Here is a 27,832-nt window from a genome sequence, read left to right as displayed (position 1 = left end):
AGGAAATGATAGTGAAATGGGGCCCAAAGAGCTGCCTTCTTAATAGCCGCACAAGTATGATATTCTAAGGCATGCTTTTTGTTAGAAGTTGGGTTGGACAAAGAGCCCTCAGCTCTGGACTAATTGAAGCCATCTGGATCCTTTGCCTGAACGTAAGTGTTGGTGTGGTTGTGCTCAGGTACGCTGTGAAAAGGGAGGAGGGGGAAGAGGGCCAGGTTCCAGAGGGGTTTCTTGATTTCAGGTTTCAAACTCTGCCACATAGGATAGAAATGAGGGAGCAGAGACTTGGTTTTCACTATTAAAATAAGGGATTCCTCCCTTGCATGTGTGGAGAGTATAGCATGAAAGTGAAAGACTCAAACTGGGCCTGGCATTGAAAAAACTAGAGTTGAAGTCATTTGAAATTAAGAAAAAATTACTTAGTACTACTTATGGTGCAGATAGGGAGTTAAACAGTTTATAAAGATGATCTCATTCCATCCACAGGACCCTAAGAATTAGGTTCTAGTATTCTTCTCACTTTACAGAGGTTGAAATGAAGGCTCAAGTGATCAAGTCACTACATAGAGTCAAGCTTTAGAAGCGGCAGTTCTGGGACAATCCTGGGTCTGATGCCAAAAATCCTTGATGCCAAGCATCCAGTAAGAGGCCACATTTTAAATGCCATCGTTGGGACTCATTTTTCACACCCTCCTTTGGCACACACTGTATAGTTTGTTTCTATAGCTCTGTTATTTTCAAGCCCTCTTGCATGTCAACTATGTGTCTTTTCACAAAATATACCATAGAGATTATGATCACTAAGGATGAGACAAATGGGGCCCCAACTGCTTAAGTGACTTCACTGACATCATATAGTTAATTAGTGGCAGAGCCAGGATCAGGACTTCTGGTTTCCACATTCTCAGGCTTTCCAATGGGGGCTCTGGCATGAAAAGCAACTGATATACAAATAAAAACAGGTTGCAGGCCAGGCTTCTTTCTTCCCAGTAGAGCTGGCCACTGCTGGGAAATCAGGCCCTCAGTGCCATGCTGTCAGAAGACTGGCCACTCTCCTGTAGCATCTGTTATAGCAGCCACCTGACTTCCAGGAAAGTATTAGTAAAAGAGCCAGAATTTTAAAATTTCTAATCTGAGCCATTCTTCTAAATTTCTGACATTTCTTGGTCCCGGTCCTTTGATACCAGCACAAGCCACACGTACAACCTTTAGTTGACACATGAACAGGCTATGAGTTAAAATGTGTTCCCTCTACCTGTTTAAATGCTGCTCATCTTCTGATGCCTCTTGAAGTGTCACTTCTTCAGGGAAGCCTTCCCTCAACCTTGATGTTTTCTGCAGGCAGATGCATTACCTCTTCCCCTTATTGACTGTGGCCCTTTGTACATAGGCCTTGGACACCGTAGCTGTTTCCAAGTTCCTTGTGATCACTGGACTGAGAGCCCCTGGGGTGTACTCAGGGCCTACCCTGTGGTGCACACATACTGGATCCTGAATGAACATTCGGGAACAAATGAGTGCTCAGCTGCTGCTGAGACACTGGAGGGCTTTAGTTTCATTATAACATGGGGACAAACCCCACCATGGATCTCCTCAGTTCACACCCCTGCTTCCTTACTGCATGTTTTCTGAATACAAATAAAAATGCACTAAGCTGAATGGAAGGATAGAAATCTCTTGCTGGGTATGGTTCCTAGATTCATTAAATTGAGCCCTGGGAGAAAGTAAGCTAATACAATTCTGAAGCTAATCTCTTCTTGAAGTCATTCCATAAATCTGATTAATGGGTCACCTTTAGACCACAAGCACAGTTGCTATATTAAAAGAAAATGCTCTAACAGGATTGTAATTCTGTTAACAAGGCTTCTGCTGTTTGCAAAAGGAGTCTCTCACGGTATAAACAAGTCTGGGCTGCATGATGCATGGGATTGGGTTGAGCGAAATTCTAAGGGCCCTAGTATTCAATTATACTCTTGTGTATGTGTGTACACACACACACACACACACACACACACACTCATTTCTCAAATGTGTGACTCTGAGACAAAATGGATAGAGCTAGTGCTTGAGATATAAGCTTTTACATTGTTCTCAAAAAACAAATTGTCCTCTTGGATCTTGTACTCTTTGCCCGACATCCTATCATGTGTCATCAATATTTGGCAAAAGGAAATGTCCTTCAGCATCCACCAGTTAAGGTAATGACTAACACTTACCTAGAATTTCCTAGCTTCCTATTCCGGGGTCTTTTATAGAACCAATCCACTTCAGAGTTGGAAGAACCTTACTGATGTATAGTACAGAATGTCCCTAAGAGTGTATGCTCCTGTTAATATGTGCGAAGCAATTTACGAAGAGTCTAGGCTCAAAAATATTTTAAGATGATGGTATTGAGTATATAGAGGTGGCCTCTCCAATATCTGTCTCTCCTTCTCTTAGAAACTACCTTATTTTTTTTTTTTCCATTTGGGTTTACATCTTCTCTGGATAGTACGTATGCTTTCAGGGAAACTGTCTTCATGCTGAACTGTGGTTCAGTTAAATTTAGTTCACATAATCCCATCTTCTGCTCACAGGGATTGGTTCAGGGATGGGCATGTGATCCATCAGGGTCACTGAGGTGTGAGGAGGGTCTGGAAAATAAGCTTCCTTGCCCTTGCAAGAGTGCTCCTAGAAGTGCCTTTCTTTTTCCCTTTGTGAGTTACCACATGTAGATATGAAGGCTGGAGCTGCTGCAGCCATTTCACTGTCACGAGGGAAGTCTGCCTGGGGTAAAGATGATGCAGAGGAGACTGAATGAAAAGGACAGCTAAGCGCCAGATCTAGAATGCAGACTGAACTATACCTGATCACCTGCCCACCTCAGAACATTTGTAGTTGACTTAAACCAACAAGTCTGTTTGGCGTTTAAATTTGAGTTGGTTTCTGCTGTTTACAGCAGAGAGTATTTCAACAGACACAACTGAGTTAAACAAAATTGGGCAGGTTGCTTATGGAGGGTCCTCCTAGGACCTTTATTATATTGATGTGCATTGTTAGATTCAAGAGAACATTAAGAATGTCCTATTTCTCAGACTTATTTGGTTGTGGATTCTCTTCTTTCAGAGCCCATTTCACGGGACAAGATCTGGTCTGACTCCCAAGTCTTACAAAAGTGGAAACTGAGATCCAGAGATTTAAATGACTTTTCTAAGCTATTATCAGTAGTCAGTCACAGATCTGGGCCTAAAGTTTAGACCTACTGAATACCAGGCCTGCATTCTCCCTTCAAAGTCACACCCCATCCCTGCCCAAAGAGGTTAAGAGGTTCCCTCACTGAAGATAAAGCTCAAAAGAAGAATCTAATTATTCTTTTGCAGAAACTCCAGATTCCTAGGACTAGATACTAAAGCAAAGATTGCAAATTAGGGGCTCACAGGCAAAATAAGAACTTCAGGCCAAACAAAAAGGCATGAAGTATTTGAAAAAAAATTATATCAGATTATTTCATTTAATATCAGGTTATTTCAAATAAAAATATTAACTTCTAAGCTCCTTTAATAAAATTCGACAATCTGGCAACACTAGGTCTGTATTTCCACTTGGCGGCCAGCTCTGCCTCCTGATATGAGAGCATGGATCCCCCAGTTTGCCACAGCACTCGCCATTCCCTAGCTCGTCCTAGCACCGACGTTGAGGATCCGTCCCCATGTATTAGCACACAGACAATATTGCTTTCCTTTTTGTATCGAGTCTATTTCATTCATTCAATTATCTCCCTGGCCCTGTAGTCAATTATTTTGTTATACTGAAGAAAGTAAAATCCCCCAAATTGAGTTGTTAATATTTGTTAGAAAAAATTTCCAAGGTTAAGTAAGTTTGGAATAATACTGAGTTAAGGATGGACAGATTTCTTTTCTGTGTCTCTTCTCTTAGTTCCCTCATGGAACATGGGTTAGGAGGGTCAATGTACAATTTTTGATCATGAATGTCTTTTTTTCAGAGGCCACCTCTTTGTCATTATTATTCCACTGAATACACTTTGGGAAATACTGCTACTATAAAAGCTCTTATGTCCCTCACTGCTGGTGAACCTGCAGACTAAGGTCTCCTTTTGCTAGGATTGCTATCACCTCGGTTTTTCATTGTTCCCTGGAAACTATCTTGAGAACAGAACAACAGCCTGGCCTACGTCAGACCAGCTCCCAGCACAGGTCAATCTAGGGTCTGATCAACACTGAGATTATCCCCAAGAACAGGCCAATGATTCTAGGAGGCTTAGGGCAGAGGATTTCTGGCAGATCAGGGAGAACAGGATCAAGCTAATTGAGGTCCACACTCATTCTTCCCTAAAGAACCAGTTTCCTGGCTCACCACTGTGTGTCTTCTCTGAGAAAAACAACAAAGGAGAAAAGTAGCAAACAGAAAGTGATGGGGTGGACTGGTGACAGTCTCTTCAAAGAAAGGTAACCTGACAATTACTTTCCCTTTCTTTATAATTTTATTATTCGAAGGTGAGGAACGACTAAATCTCATCTCTAGATGTTCAGTGTGCTAACAATGATCAAGACAATTAGATTTAGCTGAACACACACACACACACACACACACACACACACACACACACACAGACACACGCTTCGGATTAACTTTTTTAGATATGCATTTGTGGCCCTGCAAGCAAAGAGAGGGTATGGAGTTTTTTGTGGAGGTGCCCTGGAGAAAAATGAGTCCCTTGTATTCAGTGGTCTCTTATAAGCCCTTTTATCAGCCAGCTCCAAGTCGGTTACCCTCCATTTCCCTGGGGAAGAGAACCCCTCCTTAGAAGGAAGCCCTTAAATGGCTGCAGTGCACACCTTGAAGCCAGCCCCTTTCTTTCTAAGAGTGACCAGAGGGACCGCAGAACTTCCTCTGAGTTAGGTCTGATAAAGTCAGAGGGAAAAAGTCAGACGGATGGTGCTCCTTGAGAGAGATGATGTTTTCCTTATCTGCCAAGAAGTCAAGACCTCAGCTGCTAGTGACTCAATCATTAGAGGCTTCGGATTGCTAGCCCAGAAAGCACTCAGTCATGGCAGTCGCTCTATAAGCCCAGACTTAATCCCTTGTTTCTTTGTTGGCTACATGTGCAGTCATAAAGTTAAGACCTACAATAACTCTTATCTTTTTCTCTTTCACCAGAGAAAGATACGGATATGGCTGACCAAGAGCACGTCCTTACCCTAACAACCCTCAATGGAACCTTTATAAAACAACAGCATGTATAAACTTTAAATAATGTGGTAAGACAGGTGGTTCACCGTTTTTGCTTTTGTTGGGACAACATCAAAGAGAAATCGTAAGGAAAGCCTTGATGATGGAGCTAATATGAGTTTTGCATTCTAAAAATAAAGCAATTGCTGCTTGCGTATTGAGCATTTATTATATATCAGGCATAGTGCTAAGCACTTCCCGATGATGCAATTCTCACGACCACCCCACGAAAGGTTTCAATTTTACAGATGACAAAACAAGGCTCAGAGAGGTTGGGTCACCTGCCTAACATGTAGTTAATGAGTGATCTGACTCAGGCAGTGTCTCCAGTTCATCTAATACGATGCTCTACTGCTCTCCTGAAAAACAGTGATACCTCTTCCCTCCAAAGGTCTCTGAACATGCTCCAGTGCGCTCGTAGTCACGCTGGGCTAAGAATGGATGAGAACTTCTGCCAAATTCTTAAATCTTTTTTTTAATTTAATGTTTTTTTATTATACTATGTTAGTCACCATATTGTACATCCCTGGTTTTTGATGTAAAGTTCGATGATTCATTAGTTGCGTATAACAATTTTAAACACATTTGAAATACCAAAGAAAATGCCAAATAAAGACCTCTTAATTTTAATCAACAGTGGATTCTAGGGCTGCCTGGGTGGCTTAGTCTGTTAAGTGTCTGACTCTTGGTTTTGGCTTAGGTCATGATCTCAGGGTTGTGAGAGCAGCCCTGCCTTGGGCTCCACACTCAGTGTGGAGTCTGCTTGTTCCTCTCCCTCCCCCTGCTTGCACTCTCTCTCTCAAATAAATAAATAAATAAATCCTTAAAAAAAATAAACAACGGATTCAAGTCTCTCTCTCTCTCTTTTTAATCTGGCTTTTGGTTTTACATCATAATTCTGACTGTGGAGAATTAAACAGCTTCACTGAAATAAAATAATGCTACCTCCCTACTCCATCTCCTCTATAAACAGTAGCAGTAGTGACAGCAGCCACAGAAAGATTAGAGCTGGGCTCACAAGACTTCCCCAAAGGGTTTTGCTTTACCTGGTATAGACGATACACTCTTGGTTATTGATCACTTTATCAGACTTGTACCTCCGGAGGTCTTCCCAAGCATCCTTGATGGCAGTGACTGCCAGAATGATACAGATAGGTATCATGCTCACTTCGGGCTGGAAAGCATTAACCACGGGGATGAAATTCAGAACCACAATGCCCAGAAAATAGAGATTGGCAAGGCGGTGTAGCTGTTCAAAGATGTTCTTGGGTATGAAGGAAAGCACAGTGTACTTGCTGGTCTTAATTTGATTTCCACAGTAATGCCTGTTGGGATTCTCTTTGTAGGACCGTTCTTCAAAGGGCAGGTTGGAGACTATTACTCGTTTCTTGTCTTCTTTCCGTTTCCACCTTTTCTTCCCTTCCTTTCTCATCTCTGCTCAATCCGTCTCTTTAATTCTCATAGCACAACACGTGAGTTCCCCGTTAAAGAGTTTTTTCCCTAATCAGTTCCATTGTTGAACTGCCGGTGAGTCATGTCCCTGACATCTTTTACTTGCCTTCTCTGCTGGAAATTTCTCTCTCTTCTTTCAAAAGGAAAATTAAAAATAAAAAGCTGGTTTACAAACACCAGGTGAGAAATGACAAGGAAAAAGCTTGCAGAGAACAGGTGTGCACCTTCCAGGCCACTTCCTTCTACCTGTTGAGACTCCGCCTGTTGGAATATCGACGTCACCCACAGGGGATCTTCCTTTTCCACCCAGGCAGCCAAGAACAGGTGTGCCAACTCTAGGTCCTAAAACCTACCTGGTTAAGTTTTAAAAACAAGGCGCCTCAGATGCTTTAAAAATGGTATACATTTTCTTGCTTGAGAGACATTACCTGTCACTCTCCAAAGAGCTGCTCTTAAACTTGGTCTCCCGAGATGATCCAGTAAATTCTAGACATCAATTCTTGAACTTTCAACCCGACTTTTAATAATATAACATTCTTGTATTTAATAATTTGAGTGTTTATACATGTTAAATTAAGGTATCTAAACCTCAGCACTACTGTTGTTATTTGTTGTGGAGGGCTGTACTATATATTGTAAGATGTTTAGCATCATCTTTATGCTTTTAACCACTACATGCCATTGTCATTTTCCTTCCCAATATGGCAGCCAAAAATGTCTCCAGGCATTGTCAAATGTTCTCTGCTGGGAAAAATTGCCCTGGTTGACAATCACTGAATTAAGTGAACTTAAGAAAATAAAATGTGAGAAGAGAGACCAATCCTTTGAAAATGCTGATGAGTTTGCATAACTTATTTGCAAGAAAGCAAACAGAAGAATGGTTTCTCTTACCTTTCATATATCCAGATGTTGGAACAGTTGATCTCTCTATCAAAACGATGTCTCTTGAAGTCCTCCATGCCATCCTTGACCATGATGATGAACAGCACGATGGCCAATGGTAACATGGTGATTTCTCTGTGGAAAACTTCCATGGAGGGCATCCAGTTCAGAATCACCAGGAACAGAAAATAGAGGTTAGCCCACCTGGAAGGAGCAAGCAAAGTGTGAGTAAAAACCATGGATAGAAAAATATACTCTCCACACTATTTCTTCCCTATTGTTGGCCCTTACCAACTAAAATGACATTCTCTTTCAGTGTCACCTGGAATTATGGTAAGGGCTTTGAAGCCAAATCCAGTTATATTCAAACTCAAATTGTTTACTAACTGTGTGATCTTCTGGAGCTTGTTTCAACTTGTATAAAATGGGGATAGTACTGCCTACTGTAAAGGGCTCATATAAATATTACAAAGGTTAATATTTGTTACATACACGAGAGGGTTCTCAATCATAGTAGTTGCTCAATAAATGATAGCTTGTAATAGTAATTATAAACTTTAGGATGATATCTAGGTATGTATATTTTGCTTTATAATTAGAAGATGATCTTTCATGTATTATCTTGAAATTATGGCTTACATTTTTAAGTTTTCCAGTACATCTTACTCCTTCTTGCCACTATGCCTTTGCACATGAAGATCTGTTGGCAGGAACATTCCCCTGGCTCCCTTCCTGACTTTTGTTTTTACCCAGTTCATGCATTCTCTTCTTTCAGGTTATACTTCAATTGTCACTTCCTTCTGGAAGTCTTTCCTGACTTTCTTAACTAGGCCAGATCTCCCTCTTATTCACTGTAAGATCACCATATACCTTTCCTTGGAAGTATCTAAGTTCTAATTTTATATCGATTTATATAACTCTTAAAATTAATGTCTGTCTCTTTCACTAGAAAATACAGTCAGGACAATCTCTCTCTTTTCTTCCCCTCATGTATCTCTAGCAGGTAATGCATGGCCTAACACAGAACAGAATCTAATGTTTATTGAATGAATGAATGAATGAACGAGCAAATGAATGACAAGTCTTTTCAAGGTTTATGCATTTGGATATTAAAGGCGAGGTGGCCCAGAGTGCAGCATCTTTGTTTCAGAAATACTGGCAGGGGCGCCTTGGTGGCTCAGTTGTTAAGTGTCTGCCTTTGGCGCAGGGCATGATCCTGGTGTTCTGGGATCGAGCCCCACATCAGGCTCCTATGCTGGGAGCCTGCTTCTTCCTCTCCCACTCCCCCGCTTGTGTTCCCTCTCTCGCTGGCTGTCTCTGTGTCAAATAAATAAATAAAATCTTAAAAAAAAAAAGAAATACTGGCAAATACTTGGTTAAAGCACATATTATTTGGCCAAGTGTACCTATGAAACTGCTCAAAGAGGTTCTGAGGCAGGAAGGTGAGGAAGGTATATTTGGTCGTGCAGATTCTGTTGCCGGAGTATTTCCTGGAGACCTCTGCCCAATCATGGTGGCACATGCTGTTGTTAGGGAACACGACCCGCTGCTGTGTCAGGTTGTAGCTTTGCCTCCTTTTGTCTTGGGACAACAGTGGTGTGACTTCTGATGGAGACTGGGAGAGGCCATCTCTGACTCGACACTGCCACCGGTGCCAAGATGAGTCCACTGACAGGGCCATTTTTGGCAGCAAGCTACGGTCTGAAAACAGACACAGGAAGTCACCATAGTCAGAAGAAAATATGTGGTATATTGGCTCACCCACTTGTCCACCCATCCATCCAAGGTAGATTCTGGGATACAATGGGAACAAAGTAGGTTCAATGCCTATAAACCATATGTTCAAGAGTGAGAGACATAAAGCAAATAATCATATAAATAATATACAACTAGCCCTGTGATAAGCACCATGAAAGCATTTAAGATGGGGGGAGTGTGCTGATGACTTTGTTGGGCCTATCAGGAAAAGTATGGCCCTGTGGGCTATGACCCTCAGAGGTCAGAATGCTATCTCTGGCTTGTTCCTAACACTGAGCTTCACCTTCATGGTCTTCATGGTCTTCAGTGTCCTCACTGTAATAGGAGGAAAACTAGTCTTCTTCTACTTTTTTCACAAGCTTTTGTAAGGAATAAATTTTGTAAGGAATGAATTGCATAGTACATAAAAGTATCTTGAGCTGTATCTTAAAGGGAAAGGTGTTCTCTAACTCTAAAATTTTCCAGTACTGATATTTTGGAGAACTTGTTTGTGGTCAGAACCTCAAATGAGAGTAATAGGTGGGACAGAGGAGACAGTGTCTTTCCTAGGAAACTTTGGCCTGAAGTGACTGGGCTGTTCAGAATGTCATTCCATGGACACCACTTTTTTTTTTTTTTAAATGAGGTTGACTGGAGGTGAGGGTGGGAGACCCCTTCCTTGCTCACCAACTCCATTTGGTGGTTTCTGAAACTGAGGGCTTTTTCAGATGATCCTCCTAGATGGGGGAAAACACTCTTTATCAAGGATATTCCAGTTCCTGAGCTCTTTTAATGGAAACTATAAGCAAGCCTTCAAGTTTTCCTCTGGCCATTCTTACTTAAAGACCCTGAAGGATATTATTCAAAGACATCCTTTGTAAGAAGTTGTATATAATGGGACTTCTCACTTAGTAGGCTCACAGGATGATTTTCTTTTGAATAAATGGATGAGGGAACATCAGGTATTATTAATCTTACAATGAGTAACCTCACCTGCCATTGAAACTATGATTCTTTAAAGGAGAAAAAGTTCCATTTCTAGTTGAAATGGTAATATTTTACCTTCCTGATGCCCAAATGATCTGACCCTTATCATAATTCTCCTCATGAGTTTAATCAATCCAAATGATTTTCAGTCCAGAAGAGCTCTTCAAAGTCTTAAGTGAGCCCTTGTAGCAAGCATGAAAAAATAAGTGCAATTACTGATGCCATCATAATGTGACCAAAAGCAATATTATGACATATGGTAAGCCAGAAATAATATTGTATATCTTCTTTCTCGTTATAAAAAATGTCCCTTTCATGGATTTTTTTATTATTGTTAAAGAAAAGGAAATGAAGAAATAATTCATGAATAGAGTTGAAAATGCAAATGAGAAATCTTGCCGTGGCTAATGCCATACATATCAGACTCCTCTCAATTTTAGGTAATAAGGACTTCAAAAAGGAAGACTGGGTTGATATGGGAGATGCAGGTATTTTAGTCGGGGTGGTTTAAAAAGTACATTTTTTCATATCACATTCTTGCTTTTCTTTATTTACACTGTAAAATAAGCTTTCTTAAAAATAAAGCAGATGTAAAATGGATGCCAAACAAGTAGACTTAGACCTGATGAAGAACTGAATATTTTCATAGTTCCCAACTATCTTTCCCCCCAAATTATTAATTACAACAGTAAAAAAAAAAAAAAAAGAATAATTGTAATAAAGAAGCATGGCAGACACCACCTTACCCAATAGATTAAAGCAAAATCACCAATATGGCATAACCTGATATTCTGTGCCTCCTGTTATGATGTACCAAGGACATGGCATCATTTCTGTGGTAGTCACAGGAACTATTGAAAAACCTCAAACTGGGGATTATTTTACAAAATGACCAGCTTATGTTAAATAAGTATTAAATGTCAATGGTCAAAGAAAGGCAGAGGAACCATTTCTGATTAAAACAGACTAAAAAGATATGATAAGTAAATGTAATGTGTGATCCTGGGTTGGATCCTGGTCTGGGGGAGATAAAATAGGTATAAAGGACATAAATGGACAAGGCATAAAATTTAAGAATGATTTGAAGATTAGTAATAGTCTTTTAATAATGTCAAATTTCCCCATTATAATAATTATATTGTGGTTATATAAGAAAATATTCTTGTTCCTAGAAAATTCATCCTAAAGTAGTTATGGGTAAAGGGGCAAGATGTTTCAATGGTTCAGAAAATAATGCACATGTTGTTTATGTATACACATATACGTATACACATATGTATACACATATACACACTTAGCTAGCTAGGAAGGTTGTGCAGGGGTGTTCCAGGAAGAAGAACTGGTTCTAGAAACGAAGTTGATAGGAGTGCCCTATAGAGTACATGAAGTAAGGGACACAGAAGAGCCAAAGTTGAGGCTGGAGGGACAGGTAAGGACCAGATGGCCTGTTAAGGCTATTATGCTGAGAGCAGAAAGGAATCCTGAAGAGTTTTAGGCAGGGAAACCACCTGACAAGAGCTGCGAATCCCAGGCTTTATTCTGGCCAAAGCACACAAGAATGGGCTGGGTGGGGCCAAGACCCCACAGGAAAACAGCTCCTTAAACTACTGCTTCCTCTTTCTTCCAAGTAAGCTACTTATTTCCAAAAGTAGATCAGGAAACACAGTGGGACTATGTAATCTTTTCTCTGAGGTGTGGTTTATTACTGCTTGCATAAAGGGAGGGGCATGTCTGAAGGAACTCTACAGGGTCCATCCAGTTACAAAGTCTTTCTCTCATTCTAATTCTCTGAAATGGCACCTCCCGCTAACAATAAACTTGAGAAGTTTCTAGCTTTGCTCATTCACACTCAGATCCCTCTGGCTTGAGGTAGTAATTCTTTCAGCACCAGCACCACTATCATTTTCCCCTGGGCAGAATGTCCTCTAGATGGTAGGGGGTACATTTCTATTTGGTGGGCTACTAGCCTAACATACTGAGTTAATTACAGCTTATTCAGAAATCCTGTTTTTGTTCCCCAACTTTCTCTATCTTGTCTGGTCCACAATCCAATTAACCCCAGTTCTTTCCTTTTTTATTTTAACGAACCAAGTAAACCCCATCTTTAGCAAATTCCATTTTCACTGTTAGGGGTCAATCAACCAGTCATTCTTCCAACCAAAAAATACTTGTTTTGTACTAAGTGAGTAAAACCTGCACACCCATCTCTTTTCTTCTGGAACTTGCACTCTACTGAGGCTGGCAGAAGTTACACACACACTCATAGAAATAAATGTAAACTTGACGCTTGAACAACATGGGTTTGAACCACATGTGTGTGCTTATATGTGGATTTTTTTTTTCAACACAGCCTAATACTGTAAATGTATTTTCTCTTATGGTTTTTTAAATAATATTTTTTTCTTGAGTTTACTTCATTGTGAGAATACAGTATATAATACATATACAAAATATGTGCTAATTGACTGTTTATGTTATCCAAAAGACTTCCAGTCAACGGTAGGTTATTAGTAGCTGTTTTTGGAGAGTCAAAAGTTATATGTGGATTTTTGACTGTGTGGTATGCCTGTACCCCTAACACCCATGCTCTTCAAGGGTCAACTGTATATTCATCAACCATGATAAGTGTTGAAAGGAGAACAGGGTACAATGTGATTGCATTATAGAGGGATGTGACCTTGTCCCTGAAGAGGTGGGGTTTAAACTGAGATCAGGGGAATGAGTGAGATGTAATTGGATGCGACAAGTGTATGTGTGGTGTGTGTGTGTGTATGAAGCCACATTTACAAGTGTCCTGTGGCTAGAGCAAATATTGATTTTAAAAATGGAAAGAAAATTCAAGTAAGGCTAGAAATCAGTAATAAATGGAGACGGGAGAATTATTCTCCCTTCATGTCCAGTTTTTTAAAAAGTGTATCAGTTGGGCAACTCATGAAGGGAAAAAAAAACCTATAAAATTAAATTTAATCTACACTTAGATTCTTGATAAACAATACATTATCTTGATATTAGAATTAAGTGGAATCTAAGAAAGTTTGGCCTTCAATCAACCACAGAGGTTTTTAAAACACTCTACCCTGAGTTCTATAAAATGTGTAAATCTCACAAAATAATTTCCTGTTAGACATCTAGTTAACAAATAACCACCTTAGAATAGTATGTCCTTAAATCAATTATATTAGTTTTCCCCAAATTGCAATCATTCTTAATTACCTTTCCAATTTTTGCCATATCTGAAGATCATTTGTTTTATTAGATGCAATATATTTTAAGCCAAATCACTTTTTAAAAGCTTAAATATTGACTTTAACACTGATATAACACTGATATAACATTGATATCCGAAATTAGGGGTTTGATACACATTATTTTTCGTAGGCATTACCATGGACCTACTTTTATTGAAATAAAAACTGTTGGCCCATTATCACAATGTTGTCCTAGACCTTCTGTATCTCTCTTTGCTCTTCTGGGAACCAGGGTCAGAAACATCACCAATTATATAGGAAGTGTCAGCCATTTTCATTATTCGATGCTTATCTACTAATGCAGGAAAGACTGCTAATATGTTTTGCACGTTTTTTGTTTGTTTCCCACAGAAGTGTCAAAACAGCAAAGGCAACAGCAACAAAAGGTTTTTCACCAACCCTGAATTATTATTTTTAATTATGTTCAGTTAGCCACTGTATAGTACGTCATTGGTTTTTGATGTAGTGTTCAATGACTCATTAGTTACACATAATACCCAGTGCTCATCACAACAGGTGCCCTCCTTAATACCCATGACCCTGTTACCCCTTCCCCTCTGAATCAACCCTGAATTAAATAAAAAGTCCAGAGAACCTGCTTCCTATCCATTTCCCAAGTGTTCTACTAGATCAAGGAAAAATTTGCAACACAACATGCTTATTCCCTATTCATTTTGATTTTTCCCAGTTATTCTGATTGGATTTGCTGGAGGAAATGACCACTACTTTTACGTAGACTTCTACCTATTTTACCCATACCCATTTTATAGATGGAGAAATGGAAGCAAGGGGAATAAAATAATTCCTCTCTGGAAACTTCTTCCTCCTCCCTGTCAGAAAAAGCTACATTTATTAGAATACAAGATGTACTTTTTTTTTCACATTTTAATGTCACATAATTGATATGGTAATATTTCTTTTTTTTCTTTTTACCCTCACAACATATTATTAAATTGATGGCATTTTAGATTCAAGAAAATATGTTTAGTTGCAGGCCACAAAACAGAAATCACAGTTTAAAAGCCCCTCACTGGTATTAAGGAGGGTAATAATACAGTGTATTATTTAGTTGCAGGCCACAAAACAGAAATCACAGTTTAAAAGCCCCTCACTGGTATTGCATGATGCACTGGGTGTTACACGCAAGTAATGAATCATGGAACTTTACATCAAAAACTAGGGATGTACTGTATGGTGACTAACATAATAAAAAAATACTATTATAAAAAAATAAAAGCCCCTCACTAAAGCTTCCAGTTCCGGAACCCGCCTGGGAAAGTTTGGGAAGGCCTTCTTGGGAAAGGAATGGCCCAAAGGGAGACCTTATTCTTCAGTGGAATTCACAGAGGCTAGAAGCCCTGAGGATGGCTGAACGTCAGAGCTTTCCTTTGCCTTGTACTCAGCTACAGGATTCTACATATAGCTGCTGTGTGCAATCAGTTCTTGTAAGTACCAGAAAGTGCTCTGTCCTTCCCAATGGGAAGAGCAAGAGCTGTGATTGTGCCTCATTCACCGGCTACAAAACGTGTCCTATAATTAGGATGCCAGATGCTGCCTTCCTCCAGAGAAAAAGAAATATTGAATAAGAAATGCATCTGAGGTCCTTGCACAGGGTGGGGTGGCGATTGCGGCTTTTGGAGGCTGGTGAGAGAGGCAACCAGTGTGAAAGGGGAAGGCAGAGTGAGAAGGAAATAGCAATCACCTTAGATAAAATTAATTTGAAGGATGTACTTCTGAGAAGGTAATGAAAACATGTGACAAATGAAATCCTACAGAGTTTTTGTGGGAATGATCGGAGGGTAGATCTTTACAGAACTCAAGTATTAATAGCCTCCCACATTCAGTCTCCATCACTAGTCTTTTTTGTGAATGCGGTTTACCCTGATTTATTCTTGGCATCTTGGTCCATAAGAGCCTTACTCCAACAGATTTTCAAGGACAGCAATTGCTTCTTAAACAAGAAGAAAGTTCTATGGTCTGCTATGCTCTACTTCATTACTCCCCAGGTTCGTTGGAGTTTAGAGCATCACCAGGTGCCCAGCAAGCTGGTCTCCCATTAGGTGTATTTGGAGCTCAGACCTCTCTCATGAGTTTTGGATAAGAATATCCCACAGTTTCTTTGCCATCTCTTCTTTTCTAGGCATCTCAGCATTAACATTTCTAAAGCTTTGGATTCTATCCAAAATTCATTTTGGTTCCAGTAGCCCCCATTCCTATGAACAGCATCTCCCTTTACCCAAGTGACCTGGAAGTTAGCTTTGATTGCTCCTTCATTGGCTATCAATCTATTCTTTAAAATTTTATTTAAAATCTATTAATTAACATACAGTGTATTATTAGTTTCAGAGGTAGAATTTAGAGATTCATCAGTTGCATATAATACCCAGTGCTCATGACATCAAGCGCTCTCCTTAATGCCCATCACCCAGTGACCCCACCCCTCCCATGTGCCTCCCCTCAGGCAAACTTGAGTTTGTTTCCTATGCTTAAGAGTCTCTTATGGTTTGTCTCCCTCTTTGATTTCGTCTTACATTTATTGTTCCCTCCCTTCCCCTCCGTCCATCTGTTTTGTTTCTTCATTTCCACATATGAGTGAAATCATAAGATATTTGTCTTTCTTTGACTGACTTCGCTTAGCATAATACCCTCTAGTTCATCCACATTGTTGCAAATGGTAAAATTTCATTTTTTTTGAACAGCCAATCTATTTTTAAATTCTACCCATTTTCACCTTCTAAATATTTTTCAAATCCATCTTCTCAACATTTCTACTGTTTCCAATATAATAAAAGACATTATTATCTCTTGTATGGACCACTGCACAGACTTTTATCAGCTTCCTGCATCCTTGCTTGCTCCCTTTCCAACCTAGTTTCCTCTTACAGCCAGTTATTTTTTTTTAAAGATTTTATTTACTTATTTGACACAGAGACAGCCAGTGAGAGAGACAGCCAGTGAGAGAGAGACAAGCAGGGGGAGTGGGAGAGGAAGAAGCAGACTCCCAGCAGAGGAGCCTGATGTGGGACTCGATCCCATAACGCCGGGATCACGCCCTGAGCTGAAGGCAGACACTTAACAACTGAGCCACCCAGGCACCCCAACCAGTTATTTTTCTAAAGTGCAAATCAGATCATGTCAGGTCTCTTAACGCTGTCAATGATTATTTTTGTATAAAGCCCAGACTTCTCACTGTGGCCTACATATACTTCATGTGACCCAGCTCCTACCTACCTCTTTTCTTCTTATTCAATATTCTCAAATACTCCAACCTTTCTCTCTTCCTCCACCTCCCCTGCCTACCACTCCCACCCTGTGTGTGTGTGTGTGTGTGTGTGCGTGTGTGTGTGTGTGTGTGTGTGTTAGTAGTCCCTTTCCCTTGAAGGCCCTTTCTTCATGCTTTGCCCAGTATATTAGTCAGGCTAGGCCATAGGCAGGCTGTGAGAAGAAGCCCCAAATCTCAGTGGCTTAGCACAACTTATGAAGGGTTTGCATCTCCAGAGTAACTCTCCTCAATCCAGTGACTCAGGGGTCCAGGCTCCCTCTGCCTCATGATCTCAACATGTGGCTTTAAATAGAACCATAACAGGGATGTAGAAGTGAACTACATTACTTTGCTCATAGTCAAATGACCAGAATCAGCCCTATGGTCTAATCTCGGCTACAAGGGAGGCTGAGCTATGTGGGTGAACACATAGAATCTTTGGTGAGCATTGGTGGTCTCTACCAGGTCCCAGATTAAATGACATTTCATCATAGAATTGGGTATAGGATTAATCCACCGAGGGCTACTAGGCCAATGTGCCAGTGTGGCAATTAGGATATGCTCAGACCTGTCATTACTTCCTGTTAGCTGAAGAAAGAGATTCTACACTCTCCAAACACTCTGACCTTCTATTTGGGTGTCCTCCTTCAAATTTGAGGCCAAGAGAGTGATCCCTGAACTCTGGCCCTTAGATGCTGCTCTGAGTTAAGGCTGGTGGTAGTGAGATATTAGAGAATTTGTATGTGCGCCAGCTAGAGCCCGTAGATGGAACACATCATATGCTGCATACATACGTGAGCCATTACTTTTTCTTTTTAAGTTTTTCATGTCACTTACCTAACATACAGTGTTATAATAGTTTCACATATACAATATAGTAATTCAATACTTCCGTTCATGACCCTGTGTTCATCATGACAAGTGCATTCCTTAATCCCCATCATCCACCTCCCTCTGGTAACCATCAATTTGTTCTTTATAGTTACGAGCCTGTTCTTTGGTTTGCCCCCTGCTCTCTTATTTTTTTTTTCCTTTTGCTTGTTTTTTTTTTAAATTTTTTTTATTTTAATGATTTTTTATTATATTATGTTAGTCACCATACAGTACATCCCCGGTTTCCGATGTAAGGCTCGATGATTCATTAGTTGTGTATAACACCCAGTGCACCATGCAATACGTGCCCTCCTTACTACCCATCACCAGCCTATCCCATTCCCCCACCCCCCTCCCCTCTGAGGTCCTCAGTTTGTTTCTCATAGTCCGTAGTCTCTCATGTTTCATTCCCCCTTCTGACTACCCCCCTTTCTTTTGAGCTCATTTTTTTTTTTAAGATTCCACATGTAAGTGAGATTACTTGATATTTTCTCTCCGATTTATTTCCACTTAGGTGTAAAGCCCTTAAGATCCATCAGTATTGTTGTGAATTGCATGCTCCCCTTCTTTTTTCGACTAAATAATATTCCATTGTATATATGGGACTTTAAAGGTCAAATATTCACTAAAATATATATATGATATTGAAATATAATGTATTTTCATGTTATTTTTAAATATTCATAAAACTTCACAACACAGTATAGTGCTAGCATTTGATTAGGGTAGAGGTCTAGAAGTCAAGAAAGAGTTGTTCCTGTATTTGGTTGGCTCAATGCTAAGTGGGAGAAGATAAAAGTAGAGAATGAAACTTAGCAAATGCTGGAAATCAGAACTAGGATGACAAGGAGAAACAAAAGTCCCATAAGACACAGAAGTTGGGAGGCAAGTGTTGGCATAGAGTTTTTCATAGGATATGAGATGGGGTTCAATTTCACCTAATTTGGACTTTAAAGGGCAGGGGGCCATGCTGAATCTGGCTTACACATCCTGCTGACCAGCTGTGTGACCAGGGGGCAAATTGGTTACTTCTCTGGGTTGTAGTCTCTTCCTATGAATGTAATCTTTGACCAGGTAATCACTCAGGCCCATGTGTGTCTCTAACACGTTTGATTCAGGTTTAATCCCACCCTGACTTTTCAGAAGTCAAAGAGATGAGTGACCCTGAGGGAAGGACTCACAGATCATAGCCTATCCATAAAAGGTAAGATCTCAGAGCACACAATTGCTAAGTGGCTGATCCTTTCTCTTTTCAGAAATGGAAACTTTTCATAGATCTGTTTCGGTTGAGTTAGTCTCTCATATATGCTTTGGGCTAAACATTCTCATATTTCCAAAGAAATAACTAAAGCTCTCTATCTTTATTTCTCCTCTTATTACATTAATATAGCAATGATAATGTTCTCAAAAGGCCTCTGTGTTCCAAACTTCTATTCCCAATATAAGGAGGAGTTTCAAGACAGACCAATTGGTCTATTGGATATCACCACCCGGATGTTTATTAAGAATGCAATCTCAGTTTGTTTCAAAGAGACTCATTATCTTTACCCCTGTATCTGCTGCTGACCCATTCTATCTCATGGAATGGTGGTGCTCCCTTCAGTTGCCTAAACTTGATTCTTCTCCCACCTGATGTATCCAACAATTACTAAGTCCTGTGATTCTAACCTATGCACCTTCTGTCAGTCTTGTCCACTTCTCCCCTGGGCTCATTGCCGCCAAACCAGTCTAAGCCAATTCTTGCCTCAATTATTACTGATATCATAGTTTGTCCCCTTATTTCCAAATTGCTCCCTCCACCTTGCTTTTCCCAAAATGAAATCAGAGAGTTGTTGTCAAATTGTGAATCCATTCATGTCATCGCCTTGCTCAAAACAAAATTTCTAGCTTTCAATTTCCATAAGACAGCATAAGGAACAAAACTTTAACATAATTTACAAGTCCTTCTCTCCGTGAACTAGATACAGCTCCTCTCTATTTCTCTCTTTGTGTCTCTATTCTAGTCTAGGGAATTATTCTTATTTCCTTTTAGCCCTACTGTCAAGCACCCAGCAGCACTCTCTACCCTCCTGCCACCCCCAAGCCTAGCTAATCTTCACTCATCTTTTATGACTTAGATGTTCCTCCCCTGGAAAACCTTCCTTGGTCCCAAGTATGATTGAAGGGTTACTCACATGCTTCATAGTACTCCGTCCTTATCCCATCTTAGCTCTTAGTTCTGTGTATGGAGCCTATGTACTTGTCTGGATTGAAGGCTTCACGGGCATTCGTACCACTCTACCCTCCATATCTCTTGGAGCGTCGCCATTTTAACAACCCCTGTGGCTCCTGAAAGCAGTCACCACTGACTCCCCAGTGCATTCTGGGAGTAGTCACCACTCTTCCCAGTGCCTTGTGGGTTCAGTCATCTTTTACTCCTAGTCACTGGGAACCATCAGCTCTTTACACCTCCTTCCCCAGGACAATGATAGGCATTAAGAGGTACTTGATTTGATAAGAAAAAAATTTGTATTGCAATATTATTTTTAAAAATTTCAAACGACTTCAACCCTATTATTCCATTTTACCCTCCAAACCATCCATTGAGGATATTATGGTGTTTTTTCTAGCTGTAGGCATTAAGTTCCTCAACATGCCAACTTAGAAGGATCTGTGGTTATGGAACTCTTGAATTCATAGCAGAAGTTCCCCTTCCTTGTGACCAAGTTTTGAGAAAATTCTAGAAATGTTTTGAACAAGACAATCAAGGAGCATACTACATAATGTTCAATATAAATGAAATTTACCCTTTTAAATAACAACAGATAAGGCACAGTTTCACTCAGAATCTGTTCTTGAACTTTCTAATGTTTGCTCTCCTAATACAAGAAATGGAAGTTAATTTTGTTTGTAGCTACACCTGTTATGAAGCATAAAAACAAAATTGTTCTGATTTTATGAGGTTTTTGATTTCTGGCTTCTTAGATCTCAATGACTGACCGATCTTTGAGATAGATAAATTACTGGGGAAGTGTTTCTGTAAACTCTCTCCCCATGACAGGGATTACATGTCCTTAAATGCTTAGGAGCATTTCTAACTAAAGTACTTGAAAAGGGTGCTCTTACACCTTTAGCAAAAGCTCTCCCTGTGGTTCTAAGATCACACACATGCTTTCAATACTTATCTTTCAATATATCTCATGTAAATCTTTACTTCCAATACACTGTCTTTTTATTACTAACTCTTTAGTTCCCTGTTTTCTTAGAAATGACTGATATTTGCACACACAGCGAAACTGAGATTGTCTGGGTGAACTAGAAAAATGGCAGGGTTAAATTGTTGTACTGAATTTTCATATTTGGTGAAATGTGGCTTGAAGGGTATGGCTGTGAATAATTCTGAATTTTTCCATGTTTTGAGATCAATCTGATGGCTCTTTTACTCTGGAATAATAAACAAAGAAATGTTATGTGGCTAGTCACAAAGATAATCAGTAGAAATTTGTCAGTTTCCTAAAGCACAGTCTGGACAGCTTGGCTTTTGATTTTTCTACCTCAGTGTGAGCCATTTGTGTTGCTCCTATAACTTTAGGCATCTGTTATTGCTGGATGATTTGTTTAAAAATAAACTTTTGATTTCAGAATAATTTTAGGGTTTACAGAGAAGTTGCAAAGATAACACAGAGAGTTCCTTTATCTGACAATCACCTAATCTTATAGAATCAGCGTGTTTCTCAAAAGACAATTAACATCAGCACAATACAATAACTAAACTATAGACTTGATGTTTCATCTGGGCATTTTAAAAATTTCTTAAATTACAAAGCATCTCAAATTAGAGAACAGTGGTGATCCTGATCCAAGTGCACAATGATACTTGGTCACTGGCACCAAGAAACTCAGTTGGTCAAAGGTTTATGGTTGTTCATTTGTTTTAATCTCCTTTATCCCTACCTGAAACAATACTGAGTGACTTTCTGGTGATCCACAGTACTCCTGGCTCTCCCACTATGAGTAGTACCGTGCTTAGGAGCCTGGCTTTTGGAGGGCAACCTGAACTCTGATAACCAATCATAATCTTTTTTGCCTCACTTGAGATTCTAAAAGGACTCCTGGTTGTTATAGGACTCATTAACTGCTGCAAGAACATTTCTGGACAGAGATTTGCATTGACTGTGACAACAACACATATTCTTTTCATCTATTAAAGTATGACATTTTATCTTCAGATCCATGGATAGCTTTCTGAAGAACAATACACCATAAATTGTTAATCTGTTTCCTATAGTCAAGAAGAAGTTATTAATGTTGAGGGTGTGGAAGGAGGTCTATAAGATTGTGAAGGAGAACATGGCTGTAGTCTTCTACAATAAAACCACAAACCTTTAAACCCAGAGACAGGAGAGGAAAGACACACACACACACACACACACACACACACACACACACACACAAAGAGAGAGAGAGAGAAAGAGAGAAAAAGAGAAAGCACGCGTCAGTCACCCTGAATACTCTATCGGTTTAAATGGCAAAGGCCCATGGGGATGTGAAGAAGCACAGTGATCAATCAATCTGCCACACAAGCTCGAAGAAGAATGACACAGTGATGCCCCTGGCTGGACTGTTTGATGGGGCTTAGAGCTGCCCACTCCTCTAGGAAATCTCTTCCCTTCTGAAGACTTAGTCCCTGAGGCTCAGTTCTTCTCTCTTCACTAAACCTCAATCTCCTGGCGAGAAACTCATAGTTTAGGAAACCACTGGGCCTTGCTTTTTATGTTCCTGTCTTATTGATTGTGGTTGAGGCTGTTGAGGCAGACTCACTGACACTTCCTGGTGCCCAGGGGTTTGGCAACCATTTAAACATTTTTAGGGTGTTGCAGAGTTTTTGAAATTTGATTTATAAGACAAAATTAATATTCTTCTTGGGATACTTTATTTGGCTTATTATTCTGATATTGGAAAATGAGAAAAAGCAAATGAACACATGTAGGTAGCTACACTCACCTTCCTTCACTCTCTGATAACTTCATTCTGTCCTTTCATGAAAGAGCCAAGGAGATAGCACTCCATCTGGTGAGTGGATAATATATTTCCCCATTTTCTCAATCTTTTTAGAGTCATGCATGTAGATTTGGTGATGTTTAACATCTCCAATATAATGATCTCTGTCACAAGAACTTCATATTATCCAGGCTATAATATTGTCTAGGTACCTTCTTTTCCTCTGGACCATTAGAAAGACAAATGGCTTTGCTGGTCCAACAATGTGGGGTGTGTCAAGTACAGCATCATGCAGAGTAGACTGCTGGCGGCGGAAGGCGTGTATGGATCTTGAGTCTGAAACACCACAGGGTATATATATGGAGAAGAGAGGTAAAAGGCAAGTTTGAGTTAAATCTATTCCTCCCTTCTGCTGTGTCTCTATGGCACTGAGACTTGTCCTACATAGTGCTGGAAGAGCTGTCTGAACAGGGGAAAATCCATCCTATGATTGATTTATCTGTACGATGCCAACAAACCAAGGTTCCTGAATTATCTCATGGATTAAAGACCCCTTGGAGACAGATTCAGACAGTGCATATTGGCACCAAAATAGCAACAGACAACTGATACACACCAGAGAGCTGGGCAACAGACTTGTGTACATATGGGGACTTGATCACGTGACAGATGTGGCCTTACAAATCAGTGTGGACAGACTACTCAGTCAATAGTGTTGAGATTGTTAACTCATATAACAACAACCACAACCACCACCACCACAACAAATTTCTACTTTACAGTGCACACAAAAGATAAATTACAGGTGAAATAAAAAAATATAGAAGAAAATCCTGACCTTGTGGTAGAGAGGGAACTCTTAAGGCAAAGACATCAATAATTAAAGATTGATAGATTTGACTGCATTGAATTTTCTGTGCCCTAAAGATTGTGGAAAGGCAAGTCACAGATAGGGAAGAGATGTTTTGTAACATTATTACATATACAAATTCAAAAGGAAAAAGATAAACAACTCAGGAGAAAAAATAAGAAATGATAGGGACAGGATGTTATCAGAAGAGGAAACCTAAATGGTTCCAAATCACATGAAATTATTTCCAGCTTTTGTTAGTAATCAGGGAAATGCAATTAAAACAACAACAAAGTGATACCTGGCTGTATCATCAGATTGGCAAAAATAATTCTAATTACATTGAGATTTGGCAAAGATGAAAATGCAATGGGTATTTTTCTTATAAAAATTGTTAGAACCACTTTGGGCAATTTAGGCTTTATCAGACATGGCTGAAAGTGCACATGCGCCTGAGCTCGAATTTCTGCTCTGGGTAGATACCCTGGAGAAACCTTCACATGTATATTCAGAAATTAGGAGATATATTCAGAAATATTCATTTAAATGCATAATTTAGTTAAAGGTAAAAAATGGGAAACAAATACCACATCAAACATAAATGAAAAATAAATTATAGCATGTTTATAAATGTAGCATATACCTGGCACTTAAAATTGAACTATGTATATCATCATGGATAAATAGCAAAATACTAGTTAATAATTTCTATAGGTTTGTTATTTTTGCTGTAGGTACTACCGTAAAAGCACTTTGCATATAACTAACTGAACTCATTTAATTCTCTTGACATTACTCTGACAGAGGTACTATTTTCTTTTCTTTTCTTTTCTTTTTTTTTAAAGATTTTATTTATTTATGTGACAGAGAGACAGCCAGCGAGAGAGGGAACACAGCAGGGGAGGGGAGAGGAAGAAGCAGGCTCCCAGCCGAGGAAGCCTGATGTGGACTCCATCCGAACGCCAGGATCACGCCTCTGAGCTGAAGGCAGACGCCTAACGACTGCGCTACCCAGGCGCCCCAGGGGTACTATTTTCATCCCCATTTATTAGATAAGCAAACTAAAGGTTCAGAAAAATGTAGTAATTACCCCCAAATCTCACTTAGCTAATAGACAGAGTTGGGCTGTAAAACGCCAGCCAGTTTAACCCCAGAAATAGTGATTTTAACACTGTACCTGCCTTATAAATAAACTCTGAATGCTGAGCAACAAAAACACAATGTTGAGAAAAAAAGTTCAATTTAGAATGATTCATACAGTTGATGTCTTTCTATTATTTAGGGTGAAGTTAACTATATTTAACAACCAAAAGTGCCTTGAAAAGATATTTGTATTTATATTCATATTTTTTGTTTATACAACATAAAATGAATCTAGAGGTAGAGTAGTCCAGGGCGGTACCAGAGGCTCCAATGTCATGAAGGACCGAGGACTTTCTGCTCCACCATCCTATAGCACTGTTTTCTGACCCTAGGTGATATCATGAACCAAAGAAGCTAGGGCTTCATCCACCACAACTGTATTCAAGTAAATGGGAAAAAGGAGGAGGAGCAAATGGTATACTTGTCCAGCTGAGTCACTTTAAAGGGTCATCTCAGCGATAATGCTAAGCCAGTGAAATAAGTCAAGCAGAGAAAGACAATTATCATATGGTTTCACTCATTTATGGAACATAAGAAGTAGAAAGATGTAGGGAAGAAAGGGAAGAAGAAAGGGGGGGTAAACAGAAGGGGGAATGAACATGAGAGACTATGGACTCTGGGAAACAAACTGAGGGCTTCAGGGGGAGGGGTGGGGGGAATGGGATAGGCTGGTGATGGGTATTAAGGAGGCACTATTGCGTGGTGCACTGGTGTTATATGCAAGTGAATGATGGAACTTACATCAAAAACTAGGGGGTGTACTGTATGGTGACTAACATAATATAATAAAAAATATTAAAAAATAAAAACATTTTTAATTGTTTGCTGAAGCATAAAAATAAAAATGCCAGAAGGGTCATCTCAGAGAGCCTGCCCAGCGGCTTTGAATTTTATCTCTTCACCCGCTGTCCCTATAGTGGCTAAGAGAGAAGCTGGGAAATTAAGGCCTTTAGGTAAGGGTGCATTGTTGCCCAGAATATCACCTGCTACTTTCTATAGAGAAGAAAATAATACCGAGTAGGTCAACTAAGAAATAAATACTGAGTAGGAAATGAAGAGTTTCTATCATAAATACCATTTATATAAGGCTTGAAAAATATAAATTGTTTATGCATCTATATACATACTTACGGTAGAAAAACATGTATGGGAATAATTATCATCACTTAGGACAATAGTCATGTTTGGAGAGAGGAAAGAAGGAGAACTAAAGAGGGATCACACCATAAACTTCACCTGTATCTCTAACCTTTAAAAAAACTCAAAGCAAAAACGATTAATGTTAAAATTTGATAAGTTGGGTGGAGGGTAAGACCTGCTGTGTCTTTTAGGGGGCATGTGTGTTTTCTAGTTCTCTTCTTTTTGTGCAGTTCATTCACCCTTTTTCTCTTGTTAAAGAACAAAAATTTGAAGATCTAATTTGCTCTATAGCGATTAGTGATGGGCACTATCCCACCTAGCAAGTAGAGGGAGCTCAGGAGTTGTATAAAATGGAGGTTTATTATAGGGAAGGAGAGGCAGGGCAAGAAAGTTATTAGAAAAAAAAATATTGTTCCAGAGCAAGAGGCACCTTCCATTAGGAAGAGAGCAGGGCTCTTACTTAGGTGGATCACCACATTTGCCTTCAGGATGGAGAGGGCCCATGTGGCAGATTACTAAAGAGCGCTGTCGAAAATTCACTCCTGTTTCAAACTATATTTCTGGAGGAGGTTGAAGCTGAAATTAGAACTGGTATTAAGCACTGAGTTTTGGTGCACGCGGCCTAGTGACACCATTTGGGGCTCTGGTTCTTTTTAACACTCTCTTCTTCAAGAGAGGGACGAATCCCCGAGCTGCCTCCCCTCTGAAAACCTTCAAGCCTTACTGGATTCTGGGATAGTTTGTTCCAAAGGGCAAAGCATTTTTTAAAATGTCCGCTTCGTACCTCAATACTCAGCGCTGGAGATGTTCATTTGTAGAGATCCAGATGCGTCTTCCTGCGTCTCAGGCTGGTTCCGTGGTTGTTTAGGCTGGTCTGGTACCTATCCAGCTCGACTCGGAGGACCGGCTGAAAACGGTGTCTCCTACTCCTCCGCCATCTTAACTCCTCTGCTTGTTTTGTTTCTTAAATTCCACATACGAGTGAAATCATATAATATTTGTCTGACTGATTTAACCCGCTTAGCATTATACTCTCTAGCTTCATCCATGTTGTTGCAAATGTGAGCCACTATTTTTAAGTGTAGCAGATAGGGTTGAAATGGATATATTGCAAAATTTTTTAAGGGCATTACTAATTTCATGGTAAGCTTTTGCTATTACGTATTTTCTCAAGCCATGATACTAAAATTAAACCAACTCTTAGGGGTAGGTTATGAAATTCTTTGATGACAAAAGAGGTCCTTGGGCTTTGGAAGTTTGGAAACACTGGTGTAGCAGAGGGAGCACAGAACTGAATACAGGGTATTTGTCTAAGTGCAGAGAAAAAGTTACCTAATGCACAGTTCCTACCCCAACAAGATGGTTGGAGAGATGAGGTTATACACAGGAAAGGTAATGGATAGGCTATCAATAGGGAATTGAATAAACACAGCAAGCTCTGGAAGTTGTCAAAGATAGAAGAAAACATGAGTGATTGAGTAGGACAAGGCAAGCTTCCTGGAGAAGCAGAAGTGGTCAGTTAGTGAAGAAGAAAACCTGGGTATCCAGAAGCAGGGAAGAGGCAAGTGAGAAGCTCTGTCTCTTGTTCCCACCTCTCAGACCTACTGAGTTGGAAACCCTGCAGATGGGGTAGGTAATGTATACTCTTAACCAGCTCCTAGATCACTGTAAAGTAGGGACTGCCAAAGAACAAACCTGGAGAAACCCTGCCTTATGCACTTAAATATCTGCTCTCCATTGAAAACTACCTTTGCCCATTTTCTTTCCTGTTTTCCAAGCCTGATTTCTCAAGTATCTTGCTAATAAAGGCTGAAGATCTTGGGAAATAAAAAGACAATGTTAGGCAATCTTTTCTTTGTAAGAGGCAGGTAAAATGAGATGCATAATTTCATTTTTTATATTCCTCCAGGAAGAAATGTGATTTCACTTAAAAGTTGTTTTATAGATTCTATTGGTTTATTTTACTGACAAAATAATTAAGTTGGGTCTAATTAAAAGCGAACAAATTGCTTGCACAAGCTGAATAAATCAGTGCTGAGCTGAAGGGTG

General features: G+C 39.7%; 1 protein-coding gene across 1 annotated transcript in view; it reads right to left on the bottom strand.

Moving 5' to 3' along the window:
• Positions 1–9,287, bottom strand: part of ATP10B (ATPase phospholipid transporting 10B (putative)) — a 113,979-nt gene extending 104,692 nt beyond the window's left edge. The window contains exons 1-2 of the mRNA XM_008692415.1: positions 8,970–9,287; positions 7,573–7,767 (exon numbers count right to left, since the gene is read on the bottom strand). Coding sequence (XP_008690637.1) covers positions 7,573–7,767; positions 8,970–9,244 — 470 coding nt within the window. The 5' untranslated portion in view covers positions 9,245–9,287. The remainder of the gene's footprint in view (positions 1–7,572; positions 7,768–8,969) is intronic.
• Between the last annotated feature and the right edge of the window lie 18,545 nt (positions 9,288–27,832).

The sequence above is a fragment of the Ursus maritimus genome, unplaced genomic scaffold (genome assembly GCF_017311325.1).
Source record: "Ursus maritimus isolate PB19 unplaced genomic scaffold, ASM1731132v1 scaffold_15, whole genome shotgun sequence".
NCBI classification, from domain to species: domain Eukaryota; kingdom Metazoa; phylum Chordata; class Mammalia; order Carnivora; family Ursidae; genus Ursus; species Ursus maritimus.
Note: the sequence above shows the minus strand (reverse complement) of the source record. Positions and strands in the feature narration are given on the sequence as shown.